General features: G+C 39.6%; 1 protein-coding gene across 3 annotated transcripts; it reads right to left on the bottom strand.

Annotated features, from left to right (window-relative positions):
* Positions 1-327: 327 nt before the first annotated feature.
* Positions 328-16,294, bottom strand: LOC134212383 (dihydrolipoyllysine-residue acetyltransferase component of pyruvate dehydrogenase complex, mitochondrial). Of its 3 annotated transcripts, none has more exons than XM_062690170.1 (7): positions 15,830-16,294; positions 4,256-4,440; positions 3,371-3,766; positions 2,885-3,221; positions 1,534-1,836; positions 1,316-1,471; positions 328-1,253 (listed from the first exon to the last, which is right to left on the bottom strand). In XM_062690170.1, exons 1-6 carry the CDS (start codon positions 15,949-15,951, stop codon positions 1,342-1,344), a joined length of 1,473 nt encoding a protein of 490 aa, XP_062546154.1. In that variant the 5' UTR covers positions 15,952-16,294; the 3' UTR covers positions 328-1,253; positions 1,316-1,341. The 3 variants fall into 3 exon arrangements, with proteins under 3 accessions (XP_062546154.1, XP_062546153.1, XP_062546151.1); XM_062690169.1 differs by having other exon boundaries at positions 328-1,139; positions 2,885-3,269; positions 15,830-16,291; XM_062690167.1 differs by having other exon boundaries at positions 2,885-3,269; positions 15,830-16,290.
* Positions 16,295-16,575: the final 281 nt, after the last annotated feature.

Raw genomic sequence — 16,575 nt, 5'->3', positions numbered from 1 at the left:
TACCAAAGTTCTGGAAAAATTATACAAACGAATAGAAATGACATTTTACAACACTGCTCCCAACCATTATGTAATCGGTGTAATCAAGTAATGGAATAATCGCTAAGAATAGAAATATACATGGAACAATTACCATATTTCAATAGTATACTATTCTTAAAAAGCTGATCCATAAAACCTTGATGTAATAAAGAACGAGAAGTAATGAATTAGGCGAAATACGGAAAGGTGGTGAATAGAGGAAGCTGTTCTAGTAGCTCCCCCGGGGTTTTCGAAGTTTCTTAAGTAAGGCTTTCGGATACGCTGCCCAAGGAATTACAATCGGACTGCTTACACGCGGTGAATACCAACGCTATACTGTACGACGAATCGCTTTTGTATTATCTCCTGCACTGTGATTGAAACTATGTTTTTGGACTTGTACAATATTTTCCTTCTGGGAATATCCATTTTTAAAATTGGTTTCTAATATTCGTTTATTCCATTATGTATTACCTACACTCTCCTTGGAGTCAGTTCTTCTGTGGTTCGGTCGTATAAATTTAGTGTGCAAAAGTATGGTTTCTGAAGAATAATTTGTTTTAAAAATATGACATTTTGAAGGTATGTAATGAAAGTATTTGGAGCGGGGGAATTTAAAACAGATTTGGACCAAACACAATAATCTAATCGACTAATCGAATCTAATTGTAGCAAGTGAAATCAATAAATATAGATTTTAGTCTTATTTAAAAACAATCAAAGCAGCATCATCTACGCTTGCAAACAAAAATAATGACCATATTGTGAGTGACTCTGTCCAAGAAACGATTTTACCTTTGTTCAAAACAAAACAACTTAATTTCAAAACTTCACAGATTCTTCGTACGGATTATTGACCACATTATGTCGTTGAATTTGGTTTTACTTTTTTCGTTACAATTAACAACGCTTCCCATTTGTACGAATGTGTCGTAAACTACTAATGTGACTGTTCTACTGAATAGTTGGCAGACGGTATTTGTTCGAAGTATCCGGAGCATCTCATAATTGGGAGTTGGTTTGTTGCATGTTTTAATGCTACTCCAAGACGACCTGAACCTTGTGTGATTGGGGTAACGACGCTTGTCTCTGTATGACTGTACATTTCCCTACTTAACCTGCAAGAATGAGTGATGATGGTCTTGATAACATATTTCCGAAAACCTTGTAGGACTTGATGGCGATGGAGTGGGTTGACGCTACTTTCACATATCAAATAAGGCATGGATACTCTGGGTTGGAAATTGTAATCGTCATGGAGAGGAATAAAGGAGATATGAACAGCGGTACTTACCATCGTTTGTGAAACTTAATACGCGTTTACAGTAGCATAGAATGCGGATCTTCTAGGAACTGGCGGAAGTACTGCAACCAACGAGCACCAACAGCGCCGTCCACCGTGCGATGGTCACAGCTGAGAGTCACTGCAACGTAGTCACTTTCTTTCCAGCTGGAACAGAAAACAAATAAAATTAGAATCCTGTTAATCCTAGGGAATATTCAAAAACCTACCCTTGTTCCGATTCCTTATCAGGTACGATTCGCTTCTGGGTACCACCGATCGCCAGAATGCAGCTCTGCGGTGGGTTAATGATGGCGCTGAAATGCGTCACACCGAACATACCGAGATTCGAAACACTGAAGGTACCACCCTGGAATTCCTGCGGTTGCAGCTTGCCATCCCGAGCCTTTGCTGCCAGGTTTTTGACATCCTTGGAGATATCCGATAAGCCCTTTCGGTCCGCACTGAAGACGATGGGCGTAATGAGCCCTCGATCAGTGGACACTGCCACCGAGACATCCACTGCGTCGAATCTATTTGGTGAGAAAACACAACAGAAATAATTACATAGAATCCGAAAATATTATACTCAGGGTTTAGCGAATATTGGAGGAGAGTACCTATTTGTTTTGTAAAATGTATGTCATTTTTATGTCATATTAAAATCATGTACATCATGATTCAGTGGCGTAGTCACGGGGGTGGTTTTGGGCATAAACCTCCCCCCCCCCAGAGACAACATTTTTGGAGAAAAAATTTTTTTCGAAAAAAAAAATGTTCAGAAACCCCCCCCCCCCCCCCAGACTATTTTTCTGGCTACGCCAGTGTCATGATTTATGGAAGGTATATCGTCTCATGATCAAGACAGATGTAATATAGGGCACTGCGTGAAAAAATCCCGTTCTCTTTCGTCCTTCATGGAACAAGGCTAGTGACTGTCAATTTTTACAGCTATAGTGCCCTTATTGGCCCTCCTTAGCCGCGCGGTAAGACGCGCGGCTACAAAGCAAGACCATGCTGAGGGTGATTGGGTTCGAATCCCGGTCCCGGTCTAGGCAATTTTCGGATTGGAAATTGTCTCGACTTCCCTGGGCATAAAAGTATCATCGTGCTAGCCTCATGATATACGAATGTAAAAATGGTAACCTGGCTTAGAAACCTCGCAGTTAATAACTGTGGAAGTGCTTAATGAACACTAAGCTGCGAGGCTGCTCTGTCCCAGTGTGGGGACGTAATGCCAATAAGAAGAAGAAGTGGCCTTATTGTTTTCTGATTTCTATGCAATGAGAAACCTCGTTCGTGCAGTGCCCTATTGCAAAGTGACGTATGTACAATTGGCTAATTTTCGAGTTTTAGAGTAGCTTCCATCATGATTTTGAAAGGGAAAACTGAAAAACGCAAAATACCATTTTGGTGCATACCTACGTCACTTTTCCAGAATACGGCAGAAGAGTTCATGTCACATGAAACTCACTCCGTTTGTTTACTCGATGTACATATGCACAATACACCGAGTTTCTAATACCCGAAATATAAGCAAATATTTTTTGTAATTGAACCCTACGAAAGTGTTGAACTTACTGTCTGATAACGGTATCCATCCAGGCGGAGTTTGCTTCCGGGACCTTCTTGCAAGCCAACGCCGCAGCTTTGATGACGAAATCGTTGATCGATAGCTTAACACCTTCCTTCTCGAGCTGCTTGTTGAACTTGGATCGCAGTTTGTTAATTTGGTCCATGTTAACATCCACCGTCAGATAGTAGTGCGGAATGGTAGTCTTGGACTCGAGTAGCCGTTTGGCAATGACTCCCCGAATATTCGACACCGGAATATCAACGTAGGCTGCACCGGCCGGAATGGTTGGTGCTGCCGCTGGCGCTGCTGCACGTGCTTCCGGTGCTCCTGCCGCCTGCAGACCTGCAAGATCCTTAGACGTTAGTGAGCCGAACAGACCGGAGCCTTTACCTGAAAACGAAGGGGAGACGAATTGCAACGATGGGTAAGTAGCACGCATTCACACATTGTGATGTTAATGAATACATCCTTAAATCGAAACGTGTATATACCATCTAATCGCAGCCGCTGCTGTTCGGCCAGTTTCTTGGCCATGGGGCTTGCGTAGACTCGGGGACCACGTTGCTCAACGGCAGTCATTGGAGCAGGAGCCGCAGGTACTACTGGCGGGGGAGGTGGTGGTGGTGCCGCCGCTACCGGAGGCGGAGTTGACACTGGTGGAGCGGCTGCTGGAGATGGTGCGGCGGGCTTCCCAGCTGGAGCACCAGTATCTTTGTAGTCTTTGAAGGCAGCAACGTCTGCTTCGTTTTCGACAATGATGCACACCAGCTTCCCGATGGGAACGTCTTTTTGGCCAGCTTGTACCACAATTTTGGCCAAGTAGCCTTCCTCGGGGGTCTCAAATCCCATGGTAGCTTTATCGGTTTCAATTTCGGCCAGCAGATCACCTAGAGAGCAGATAAACGTGAGTTTGTAACATATTGCTAGTAGAAATAGTAATTTATTCAGTAAAATTACAGTCTGAATCAAAACATTTATTCCTTGTTTTTGTGTTGTTGGTTTTTGGGTAATGAAGGGTTGGAACATAAAAATATAAATATTTTGTTAATTGTCTGTGAAAGTTTTTAATATTACTTTTTATTTATCGATTACAATTTCAAATTCCTCCCTCAAATAATAAAAATTGGTCACAAAATTCAAAAGGTTAGAAGACAAAAGAAGAAAATATTGTTTGTTTCGGCCTTATAGTGACTCTGTTGCAATAGTATGTACTTATTCGTTATCAGTGCAAAAAGCGCGCTTCGTTTTGTTTCGTGTGAGGATCGCGTGATCTTGTAATACAACCGGTATCGCCAAGCATTTTTCATCTATTGGCGTCATACTGAAATAGGTACTCGAACCGATAGCTGATAGCATTTTAAAATACTCATACTAACCTTCATTCAGCTTGTCACCTTCTTTCTTCTCCCAACTGACGATTGTACCCAGCTCCATGGTGGGTGAAAGTGCTGGTAAAAGGACCTTGTTGTGGGCTGGATAATTACTGCAATAACCTCGAATGAAGTTCACCTGCCATACAGGAGTCAGTTTCGGTCCAGTTGAGGTCCATTTCTGAGAATTTCTAGAATAATGCAAGAACAACTTATTAGATATTTTAGCACGTGTTCCAAGTACCAATATGTATGAAAAGTTTTTTTGTGCGTCACACGAACGCACGATGAATGGAGCTCTACTTGCATGCTAAGTGGATGATGCAAAAAGGTCAAACCAAGGGAAAGATTATGAATCAGTGTTCATGTTAAGGACGCTCAAGAACAGCGAACAATCTGTGGGCCATTTGTCTTCAACGACTTGTTATCAAAAATTGGAACGCCGTTCAGCTGCTGAAGGTGTGGAAGCAAGGGTTCTATCTGCAAGACAGACGATAAGCTTGACCTGGAATCTATGAACTAACGAACTATGCTATCGCATATACCTAGCTAATAAATTAGTATTAGAAGACAATAAAATTAATGATGAATGTAAGACAATGCTGAGTGATGATCTTTACTTGACAGGAAAAATTAACGAACAAGGCTTCAGTGTATATCAGTTTGGGCTAATCGTGTTGATCTATTGAATGTGTTCTTACATTTAGGTGTTCTCTATTATAGACACACAGAATAGGCTCAATAGCTAATTAATGTGATATTTGTGTTATTTTACACCAGCGAGATGTGGTGTGTATCGGTGGAGATAACGCAAAAGCAAAACAAACTTCCCGTTCTGACTAGCATAGCAAAATATATATACAAAAGGAAAGTGAATAGGGATTCTAACTCAAAATTGATTAAAATGCAGATACGACTGACTTGCGATTCACGGCAGTACTAGGTATACAAAAAAGCGAGACAGAGGGGGGAGGGGTGTCATATTTGAATCACTCCATACTTAAATAAGTTAAAGAAACGATTGAGCGTATACAAATTTTGACAAACTATTTTCAGTTCTTAAGACTTATGTACCTTGACCAGGTGTTTCTGGTGTAGTGAGTTATAATTAATTTGTTTATTTCTCCTATTTCCTGATCTTTTTATGGCATCGTAGTTTGTTTATTATTTATGCCAATCTTCCTCATGTTGATTTAGGACTAAACTGCTCATTAATATAAAATAGTTCTCCAGTACAGCGTGATAACACCAGTACCATGTGATTTTAGCAACGAATGACCAGAAATTATAGAGTTGTCCGCCTGAAATTGAAATTGCCCACACTCTACTATGGTCGACAAAAGTCTCCAGACAAAACATGAGTCACTTGAGAGTATTGACCAAGCATCTTCTTAAAGAATCCACAAGATGCAGTGAAATGCTGATAGCTGCTATTCCTCGGAGATTTCTATAGTCTCAGAAATCTTATGAGGAGTAGGTGGTATGTTGCTTTCGTCAATACCTAGCAGACATATTAGACTTGATATAAAAGAATTCTGGTTCCAATTCCTCTTTTCATTGTACTTTTGACAAGGAACTATCCGCCTCAAATGAATATGATGCCATGCGCTAGGAGAACCGGATGAATGCTGTCATCAGACAAAAAGTAGAATCACAAAAATTTACCACGGCAAGGTATAACCAATGGAATTTAAAATAATTTTAAAAATTACGAACTGATTTTTTTTAAAAATGGTTTATTACACGAGATTGGAAATTCAAAAAACGTCAAAAATAGTAACTTTTCCGGGATCAATTCGAGAAAAAAAATGATTATCATGAACAACCAAATAAATATATGTATAATGTAGATAATCAAAAGTCCAGATTATTTTCAAATATGTAAATATCATTTTGTAATTTTGAAAAATATTTAGAGAATTGCATCCCATATCTCGCAGTGGAAAGTTTTTCATTATTCTTCTTTTTTTACATTTCTCATAGCTGGTCAAGGAAGCTGTCGATGTTACAAAAAAAGTCAGTTGAATACTTTTGGATTCATTTCAAATAAATTGATGAAAGGAAAAGTGTACATTAGGGTGGTTTGAAAAATCGATTTCGCTTAACAGCGCTCATCTGATTCTGTATTATATTCTTAGTGTTCTCCGGAAATTTGAGCTGATTTGGGTGAAAATTGATTTAGTACAAGCCGTTCCAAGTTTGCATGGGAATTAGTATCAAAGATTGTGCTTTCGTGCCGTGCGGCTCTTTTTTCTCTTTGTTGAAGGAAGTTTTTAATACTACCCGAAACTATTTTAATTTAAACAGTGGTTCTCAGCGCTATTTGTACCCACTAATCACGTTACGATCTTTGCAAGGACCCGTGCCTTCGTTTTACGTTGGACGACAAAACTGAGCGATTGTTCAAGGTCGTCTTGGAAGGTTTACCCAGAAAAATCACTGGATGAGATTAAAATGCCTCAATTCACTACCAATGAACTTCATAGAATTTCTAATATTGAGACATTGCAACAAATGCCCAACAAAATGATTTCCAATTTTAGACAAAAATCGTTGCAATCTTCTATTGTTCTATTAGTTCTTTGTACCCTTAGTATAAATTAAGTTAAGTTTAGTTTAAGTTTAAAAAATTGTAATTCCTACATATGTTTATGAGGTTTCATCACCGCGAGAAACTTATTGATTGATTTCCATTGGCTTTTATCGGTGAGATCGAACTACCTAAGCTCAAAGTGGAAGGGAGCATGTTTGCAAAGCACGATGAAGCACAGAATTGAAAGTTATCGCAAGCCTGCGACAAGTATGAACAAGTATGAATAGAAGTTGAAACGTAAGCAGAGGGCCATTGATAAACAACACGTAAGATAGTTCACACGCTATCAGCCAAGCCGGTCCTGGGTGGACGTTAGGTAAAATAACAGCGATTTCAATTTCGTGTTGTTTTTCAATGGCCCTCTGCTTACATTTCAACCTCTACTTCTACGCTTCAACGCTGAAAGGGAAGATGTCGAACGTTACTAGCGCCTTTATTTTTTGATGAATTAAGATTTATATCCCAAGTAACATTTTTAGTTTTATAACAGTCATGAAAACCATTATTTGCTCTACATGACTCGGATCGGATAAAACCAGCATAAATCCAAAATGTTGCTAGGGATATCAATCGACTCGGGCACTCTCCTACAATTTGTCAATTTTATAGAAACTTTTTATTATTGACGATAAATTATTGAAATTTTCAATTCTTGTCAAAGCCAATAAAAAATTCACATATAACCAATTCCGTGCATTCCTAACACGGACATCAGAATACAGTATGCCACGGGCCCTCGGGTCCACTGCAAGATTTTTTTTGTGTATAAAAAAAGTTGTGCCTGCCGTGTGTGAGTGAATCATTCCAGTTTGTGACAGCAGCGCATACTGACGTGCTTTTGGTACGCGTATTTTTTTCTCGTTCGTTGGCTGTGTTCACGTACACAGCATGCAGTCTCCGGCATAGAGTTTCCATTTCCCGACCATTTTCGTTGTCCCGGGATTCGGGATGAACTTTGTATATCCCGGGATCCCGGGATTTTTCGATGTTTCCTTAGAAAACTTATTTTTTGATTTAAAAACGATTTTATTCAATGTTCAGGGGTAAAGTTCATATTTTAGAAAGGCCAGATAATACAGGTTTCAAATTGGAACTCAATTCAATTCTAATTTGAATCGATTCGTTCGAAAAAAAAAACGAATTCGAAAAGCAAATATTATTCACGTTTTTCTCGGAAGGCAGAGTACCCTTTTGGAATATATGATCGCCGATTCCGAGAAGCTGGCGGTTGAAGTTGGCTTGACTGTTTGCATTGTTTTGAATATGCATTGGGTTTAGACAGTTGCTGGGATTGCGTTCAATACCCTAGTGACGAAAGATGGAAGATGCGCAGTAGTATCGTACTGGGCCCATAATCAATTGGATATATGGGAACCCCCTCACAAAGAAAACACAATACTAGAGTATCCTCCACACCATGGCAGGCTACTAATTGATACTTTTATTAAGAGCTGCAGTTCTTCCTAATCTTGAACAGAACGCTTTCTAATCTTGATGTTAATAGTTAATTTATCGTTATCGGCGATAAAGTGAATTGTGTTCAACGTAATCGCTTGCTGCGATAAAGATGAATCAACTCATTATCGGAGTTCAATAATTTAACGAAAGTCACTCGATAATTCAACGATAATGGGGTTAATAGATTACGTGATTAAAGTTGGCATACAATTTTGACAGAAGTCGAGAATTGGACAAATTGATTGCAGCCTGTTGATCAGAGTTGATTTTGATCGAAAAAATTAGGCAGAGCATCGGGGTCGGACCACTTGTACTTGCGCAGGTGCTGGAAACTTTGTTGTACGAACGTTGATTGGAAGGACATGAATTAGATCAAAAAATGCTTTGAAGGCAAGATGCTCAGGAAACTGACTCAACGTTGGGCGGCGCGAGGAGATTAGCAAGGCGAATATCAGCTAGTGTACACAACCTCGCTGTAGACGGGAGATGGGTAGGAAGTAGGCGCCAAATAGATGTAGCTGATCTTGTACTGTAGATACTTGTCGTTTAATTAATAGAGAGTTGTAGCTGCTGCAAAAAGTATCAGTCAGGGGCCCTCCATTGAGTGATATAGGGGAATCTTCGGGATTTTCGGGATTTCAAAAATAATATCCCGGGAATCGGGAAATTTCGAATTTTCCTAAATCCCGGGATTTTTTGTCCCGGGATGGAAACTTTACTCCGGCTGTATAATATGCATGAAAGAAGAGGACGCATTTTTTTGTCATTCCATGCTTGATGATGGTCAGATGCAGCGGTGTCGGTTGCGATTGATGCAATTGCCCATCGCATCGCTCGGAGTTCACGGCTATGATGTCTGAGGCTGTGATGGCAGCGGTGGTGGATGAAGAAGAATAAAATTAGCCCAGAGCGACTTCCTTCCGGGATGGGAACAAGTCATGGCATATGACTGACCATATGTTGAGTTGTGATTGGTACTAAACTACACGTACATTAAAACAGAGTTATACTATAACAGTTCTGATTCTTCATCAAAAAAAATAAAACTACACTGATGAAAATAAAAAAAAATGATTTAAAATAATTACTCCCATTAATTTGCAGAAGGCATTGGCAATTTAATTATACACAATCTGCAATGGTGCTGATATCCATTTTAGATTAGAACATTTCGCCGTATTACATGTTTTATTTACACCAGACTAAGGCCGGAGTGGCCTGTGCAATACATAAAATTCTTCTCCATTCAGCTCGGTCCATGGCTGGACTTCGCCAACCACGCAGTCTGCAGAGGGCTCACAAATCGTCCTCCACCTAATCGAAGTACCTTACCCGCTGTGCACCTCGCCTTCTTATTCCCGTCGGATCGTTGTAGAAAACCATTTTCACCGGATTACTGTCCGACATTCTAGCTACGTGCCCGGCCCACCGCAGTCTTCCGATTTTCGCGGTGTGAACGATGGATGGTTCTCCCAACAACTGATGCAACTCGTGGTTCATTCGCCTCCTCCACATACCGTCCGCCGTCTGCACGCCACCATAGATGGTACGCAGCACTTTCCTTTCGAAAACTCCCAGTGCGCGTTGGTCCTCCACGAGCATCGTCCAGGTCTCGTGTTCGTAGAGAACTACCGGTCTAAAAAGGGTTTTGTAGATAATCAGTTTGGTACGGCGGCGAACTCCGATCGGAGCGTTTTGAGGAGTCCAAAGTACGTACGATTTCCTGCCATGATGCGTCTCCGAATTTCTCTGCTGGTATCGTTATCGGCGGTCACCAGTGAGTTCAAGTACACGAATTCTTCAACCACCTCGATTTCGTCACCACCGACAGAAACTCGTAGTGGGCGGCCGAAAAATCGAGTTTTGTCTGTTCCGCGCCCGTTTGTATCGTGCCTCGTTCGTCCTCGTGCGGTGTTGCAGCAATCTCGCCCATGCTGCATTATTCTCCTCAACCAACTGCTCACATTCGCCGTCATACAAGTCGTTTCTCTGGTCCGGAGGCACCGTGCCTAGTGCAGCGGTTGCGGTGCTTCCAATGGCGCATCGGATAGCTCTCCAGCCATCTTCAAGAGACGCTGCGCCTAGCTGCTCTTCCGTTGGGGGTGCCATTTCCAGCTGCTGCGCGTAGTCTTGGGCTAGTCTACCGTCTTGTAGCCGCCCAATGTTTAGCCGCGGCGGACGACTTCGACGCGTGTTGTACACCGTCGAGAGTTTTGAGCGCAGACATACTGCAACGAGGTAGTGGTCGGATTCAATATTCGCACTGCGATAAGTGCGTACGTTCGTGATGTCGGAGAAGATTTACCGTCGAGTAGAACGTGGTCGATTTGGTTTTCCGTTACTTGATTAGGTGATTTCCATGTGGCCTTGTGGATATTCTTGCGGGGGAAGAAAATGCTTCGGACTACCATTCCGCGGGAGGCTGCAAAGTTTATGCATCGTTGGCCGTTGACGTTCGATACGGTATACAGACTATCCGGTCCGATGACCGGTCTATACATTTCCTCCCTTCCTACCTGAGCGTTCATGTCACCGATGACGATTTTGACGTCCCTCAGTGGGCATCCATCGTATGTCTGCTCCAGCTGTGCGTAGAACACTTCTTTCTCGTCGTCGGGTCTTTCTTCGTGTGGGCTGGGCACGTTGATGATGCTATAGTTAAAGAATTGGCCTTTTATCCTCAGCTTGCACATCCTTGCGATGATTGGCTGCCACCCAATCACGCGTTGGCGCATCTTTCCCAGCATTATGAAGCTGGTTCCCAGCTCGTTGGTGATACCACAGCTTTGGCAGAAAGTAACCACTCATGTATGTGCCGAATTACATGTAAATGTTTTAAAAAAGTCAAAAAAAAAAATAAAAAAAATTCCAGAATAATATTTTAAAAAACATTATTTTATACTTTAGTTTTTATTTTCTTAGAAATTGTATCATTAAACTTGACTTAGATTAGGAGTTTGGAGCCACAAAATTAAATAATTTTTCGTTGACGTATTAGAAGAACCTGCTCTATTTTAATAGGGTTACTGCTCCTTGACTTGTTTCTTATTTTTTGATTTTTTCAGCAGTAAGCACACATGTTAGCACTAAGAAGCAACGAAATTGGTGCTGTATTTCTTTATTTGGCGATAAGATGAATATACATATGTTTAAAGAGATGAAAAAGAGGGCAGTTCCCTTAAAGTAGCACCTTTCGCCCAAGTCTAAAAATTAAAAAAAAAAATTTTTTTTGATTATTGGAATTTTTTAAACGTTAAAAATTTGCTTGAGTATAGTAGGGCCTAATAGTTAGAAACCATACAATTCTGATTATGTATTTAATTATTATTTAATTTTCCAGAATATTTTAATAAACAAAATGCTAATAATTCTACACAGCATGGAAGTTGTTTCCAAAATCAATACCTACAATCAAACCCCATACATTCAAAAGTTAAATGTAAATACGTTAAGTTTTTATAAGTCCAACGTCTACTCGCGGTTATGTATAAAAAAATACCATTGCTCGTTTTTTAGGCTACTAGACCATCTTTGGACAATAACAACAGGAAACGACATTTATTTTGTTGTCGTTTTTCATAGCAACAAACTTTTCTGAATCTAGTACCCATTAAAATCTTCCTCCCATTCCTCGATCTCTCACTAACTCGATAATCCCTTTAATATCGAGAAGTGGAGAGGCGACTGTAGGGGAAGATGAGGAGACTTGATCCCCGGGGTGATTTGATCACCCCCTGTTTTATCGAGAACTAAAGTAGTTTTGTTCTAGGGTATTTTTTAGTGTAGATCCTCTAGACAAATGACTATTCTATGGTGAGTTATTTTTTGTATTGACAACCTTATTTATTCTGCAGGGCGGTTTGTATGTTTTGACCTTCCTAAAGATTTTTTTATTGGCCACGTAAAATTTGAACAACTTTTTATAACAATGACCAAATGTTTTCGTTTTTTCACAGCACAAAGCCATAAATATGCTTAATTATCTGTACTGATGAAAATGTCAACATTCCATCAAAGTTTTAGGATATTTGGATTTGAAGATATTGCTTCAATATGGGGACACTTGATCCCTCATTAGTCACCCATACAAAAATTTGGCAAATAAATTCAAAAAAATATAAATCTGTTCTCAGGCTTCTAATTTTTTGTAGATTTGACAGATTTGATGAAGGATTGATAGGAAAAAATATGTATTGCGTAAATATCATAAAAAGGAGATCAAGTCCCCCCAAATTTTAAAATTGCATGTGCTGTCGAATTTAATAGCCAAAATTGTTCATGTATACGCACAGCAATTTGAAATTTACGCGTATTTTGAAGGAAAATTATTTTAAAAATCTCTAATATTATCAAAGCAAGTTCTTGGAGAGGGATCAATTTTCCCCAAATATTTTAAAAATCGATTTTTGACTGCACCTCAAAAAATCGATTGTGTATCAATAACAACTATAATTTAAGGACTGTCATACATCTTCTTCTTCCTCTTCTTCTTATTGGCATTACATCCCCACACTGGGACAGAGCCGCCTCGCTGCTTAGTGTTCCATTAAGCACTTCCACAGTTATTAACTGCGAGGTTTCTAAGCCAGGTTACCATTTTTGCATTCGTATATCATGAGACTAGCACGATGATACTTTTATGCCCAGGGAAGTCGAGACAATTTCCAATCCGAAAATTGCCTAGACCGGCACCGGGAATCGAACCCAGCCACCCTCAGCATGGTCTTGCTTTGTAGCCGCGCGTCTTACCGCACGGCTAAGGAGGGCCCTGTCATACATCAGTAAAGTTAAATACTATATTTCTTTCTGTGTGAAAATCGCGTATGTTTATTTATTTTTGGCTGTGATACATCGGAAATCAGAAAGGGGGATCAAGTCTCCCCAGTCTCCCCTATAGTGCTATCCAATGAGCAGCTCGAAGTAGCTCGAAGTTATTCCCATCCCTATCATGTCCATTTGTTGACGAAAAGAACAGGCAGGATGGGAAAACCTTCTAGCTGCTCAATAGCATTTCATGCATAATTTTTCATAAAGACGTATGCAACAAAGGTAAACCAAACGAGGTTTTTAATGCAACATGACAATGACACGCGACTTTATATAATACGCATCGATTTTACTGATTTAAGATCTTAATTTTTTTAATTAAATCTTTTTACGAAGCGACGTATGTAGAATTTTCTATTTTTGAAGTCTATGTACCAAAAAAGCAAACAAAACTGCAGTTGCGTCAATCGTGCACTATGGAAAACCGACCAATGTTCAGCGACGTCTGTACACATACGGTGTATGTATAATTTTATCGTTTTTCACAGGAAATTTGAATTAACTGAGTAAAGACATGAAGCACGCTTTTTACGTGCCATGTATTGATGCATGCCAGCGGAAACAAATTTTAAAAGAAGATTTAGTTTTTAAACAGTTTTAGAAAAAGTTGTGCCAACTTTCTGCAAAGGATTTCTCGAATCCTCATAATTGCTATATACGTTTTTATTATGCTTGATTTAGGATAAAAACAAAACACTTCTAATCGATAAGCTTTCACTACAGTAGACTGTTTACCATAAGAAAAACAAATCACCGAAGCTTACTTTGATAATATTTGAAAACTGGTCTCCACGTGCTGCAGTAGGGATGAATGCTTATATCACGAAAAAAAAAATAATGCTGTTTAAATATTATTACAATTTCTAATACTTGTTTGCTAAAGCAGGCCTAAGCAGCCGCACAATGATATGTATGTATAAGAAAAAACCCAACTTAATTCACCGAGTAGTAATACTGCCTTTCTCGCATTTAGTCAAGACACCAACCTTATATGGTGCTAATATGGTTAGATGTACCATTTTCTTTATAACTTTTAAACGCAATGGCCGATCGTTATCAAATTCAATAGTGATCAACTAGGCTTTGCCCCCTGTCGAATGAAACTTGTTGCGAGAAAATCGGTTGATGATTACTATATAAAAAGTTGTCTAATGTTTTTCTTAGCTTTTGTGCACACACATACGCACGGACAGACAGACATTTGCTCAGCTCGTCAAGCTGAGTCGATTGGTATATAACACTATGGGTCTCCGAGGCTTCTATAAAAAGTTCGTTTTCGTAGTGAAATGATAGCCTTTCGGTACAACTTTGTTGTACGAGAAAGGCAAAAACGTATATATATACATTGCATTAGCCACATACATTCCAAAACTTATACTTCTAATTAACTTATGAATATTATTAGCTTTCATAAGCTCATTCGTAAGGTGGCATAATGAAGTGTATTAGTATTTTCGAATAAGTTTTTGCCATAACTTAATTAAACTTATAAGGCGCTATTTGTGTAGCAGATATTTTTTGCACAAACATTTCGATCACTGAAGATGCTTTTTTTCGCAAATAATCAATGCAACACAAAAAAAGTATTAATCAGGACAAATGTGTATACCTATTAAAATAACTAGTTTTTATTCTTTCACTTCTGATGATGAGCTTTTCAGACGAGCTTTAAATTTGTCTTGATATGAAACGTCCTAGCAAAAAATAGATGTACCATACTTATCATACATTAATATAGTCTATATCGGCAGATCGACTTCTTAACAGCTATCTTCAATATTACATCGACTTCAATTTTTGATTTCGTTACGTGTACGATAAGGCCCTGTATGCGACCTGGACAATCAACAATACTCTTCTTTCGATCCTCTTTTTGTCACAATTATTGGTGGGTGAAGCAGCATGCTTGCTTTCAAACTTCCACTGACGAAACTGTTTTCAAACAGCAACAGTTCTATTTTTATTTATAGACTGACGAAAGTAGCCATGTACGACCACCGTGCATCAAAATGTAACACGCGCTTCTCAACTGATTGAATTGGATTAGTGTTTAAGAATGATAGAAGAAGCAAACGCCAATACTACAGTCAGTAGACCCTTATTAATTAAACAACCAAAAATTTATGCGCGGTTCACACATTGAAAAACTAAATTGTTTAATGGTTTAAAATTCGTAATAGTTCAATTCTATTGTTATGCAGAAAAAGTCCTTCAACTTTGTTGTATTGGATACCGCATGCATTCCATAACCCTTATAAGTAATAACGCAGTCCTTAAAGTGATACAATAATTGATGGTTATAAATCCACTTTCATATTCATCGTAGGAATGATTTAAAATTGTCTTATCGCATAAGGGAAGTAAATCTATCAAAAGAATCAACGCCAGTCAGCGATCCGTGACAGAAAAAAACAATTCGAATCATTATAGACTCAATCGGAATAATACGCAGTGACGTTTCCTCCCTTTGTAAATACTAGATTTTCACACACACGTCTGGTGCTTCGTTTTCATCCACAAGTGACCAGACATTCAATTCGAAGGATGATGATTACACAACTTTAATCTCCCGTTATGCCTGATGAAAAAATCCCTTCCCGCAAACTGTATGCACATATGCAGTGAGACTTGCATTCCAGCTTTCTTTTTACACCCCCATCAAGATTACATAACTAGCGTAGGACTTTTCTTAATAAACTCACTTTTGTACATTGCACTTCCGAGCAGCATCACAACTCAGGGCCCTGCTGGCCGTCCCACGAAGAACCTTGCGCGACCCCTGGAGCAGGAGCTTCTCGTTCCGTACGGCGACGGTTCGTAACATACTTCGTTCTTTTCTTTTCCGTCGAGCGGTGGGCGACCTTCAGGAATCAGCGGAATCCAAGACCGGCACAATTTGGTTGGGCTGCTTTACTTCGGTTTCCCAATCGTCTGTCGAACTGCTTCGCTCGAAGATGCTGGCAGAATTTGTAGGTCTTCTCACTTTCCTAGGGCAGGGGTTGATGGAAGCAAAAACACTCGCTATCAATCCGCGACGACCGACTACCACCCGGACACGACCTTCGTACGACGTTTGATAGGTCAATCTGTGAAGGCACTGTGATAGTTGAGAGACGGGGAGCCAAACGACGATATCCCACCGCGCACACAGATGAAATTCGCGTGTACCGATGCGGATGCAAAACATGCGAAACGTCAAACGAAAGTGCTTCTGTTTATGCTTTTGTGTTGGTTGACTGACTGCGCCTTATGACCGTGGATCATATGCTCCGGCAGGGTGGCTAGATTTTCACTTTTCCGCATATAACAGATCGTTACTTGCAAATCGACCATTTTCTGTCAAATTTTTTGGTTTTATCAATCAATTATTATTAAATAATATAATCAATTATTATTCTTCCAGTTATTATTTACTTTCACTTTTATTGAGTTGATCTAATGCTGCGAT

This window comes from Armigeres subalbatus, chromosome 2 (genome assembly GCF_024139115.2).
Source record: "Armigeres subalbatus isolate Guangzhou_Male chromosome 2, GZ_Asu_2, whole genome shotgun sequence".
Lineage (NCBI taxonomy): Eukaryota > Metazoa > Arthropoda > Insecta > Diptera > Culicidae > Armigeres > Armigeres subalbatus.
Note: the sequence above shows the minus strand (reverse complement) of the source record. Positions and strands in the feature narration are given on the sequence as shown.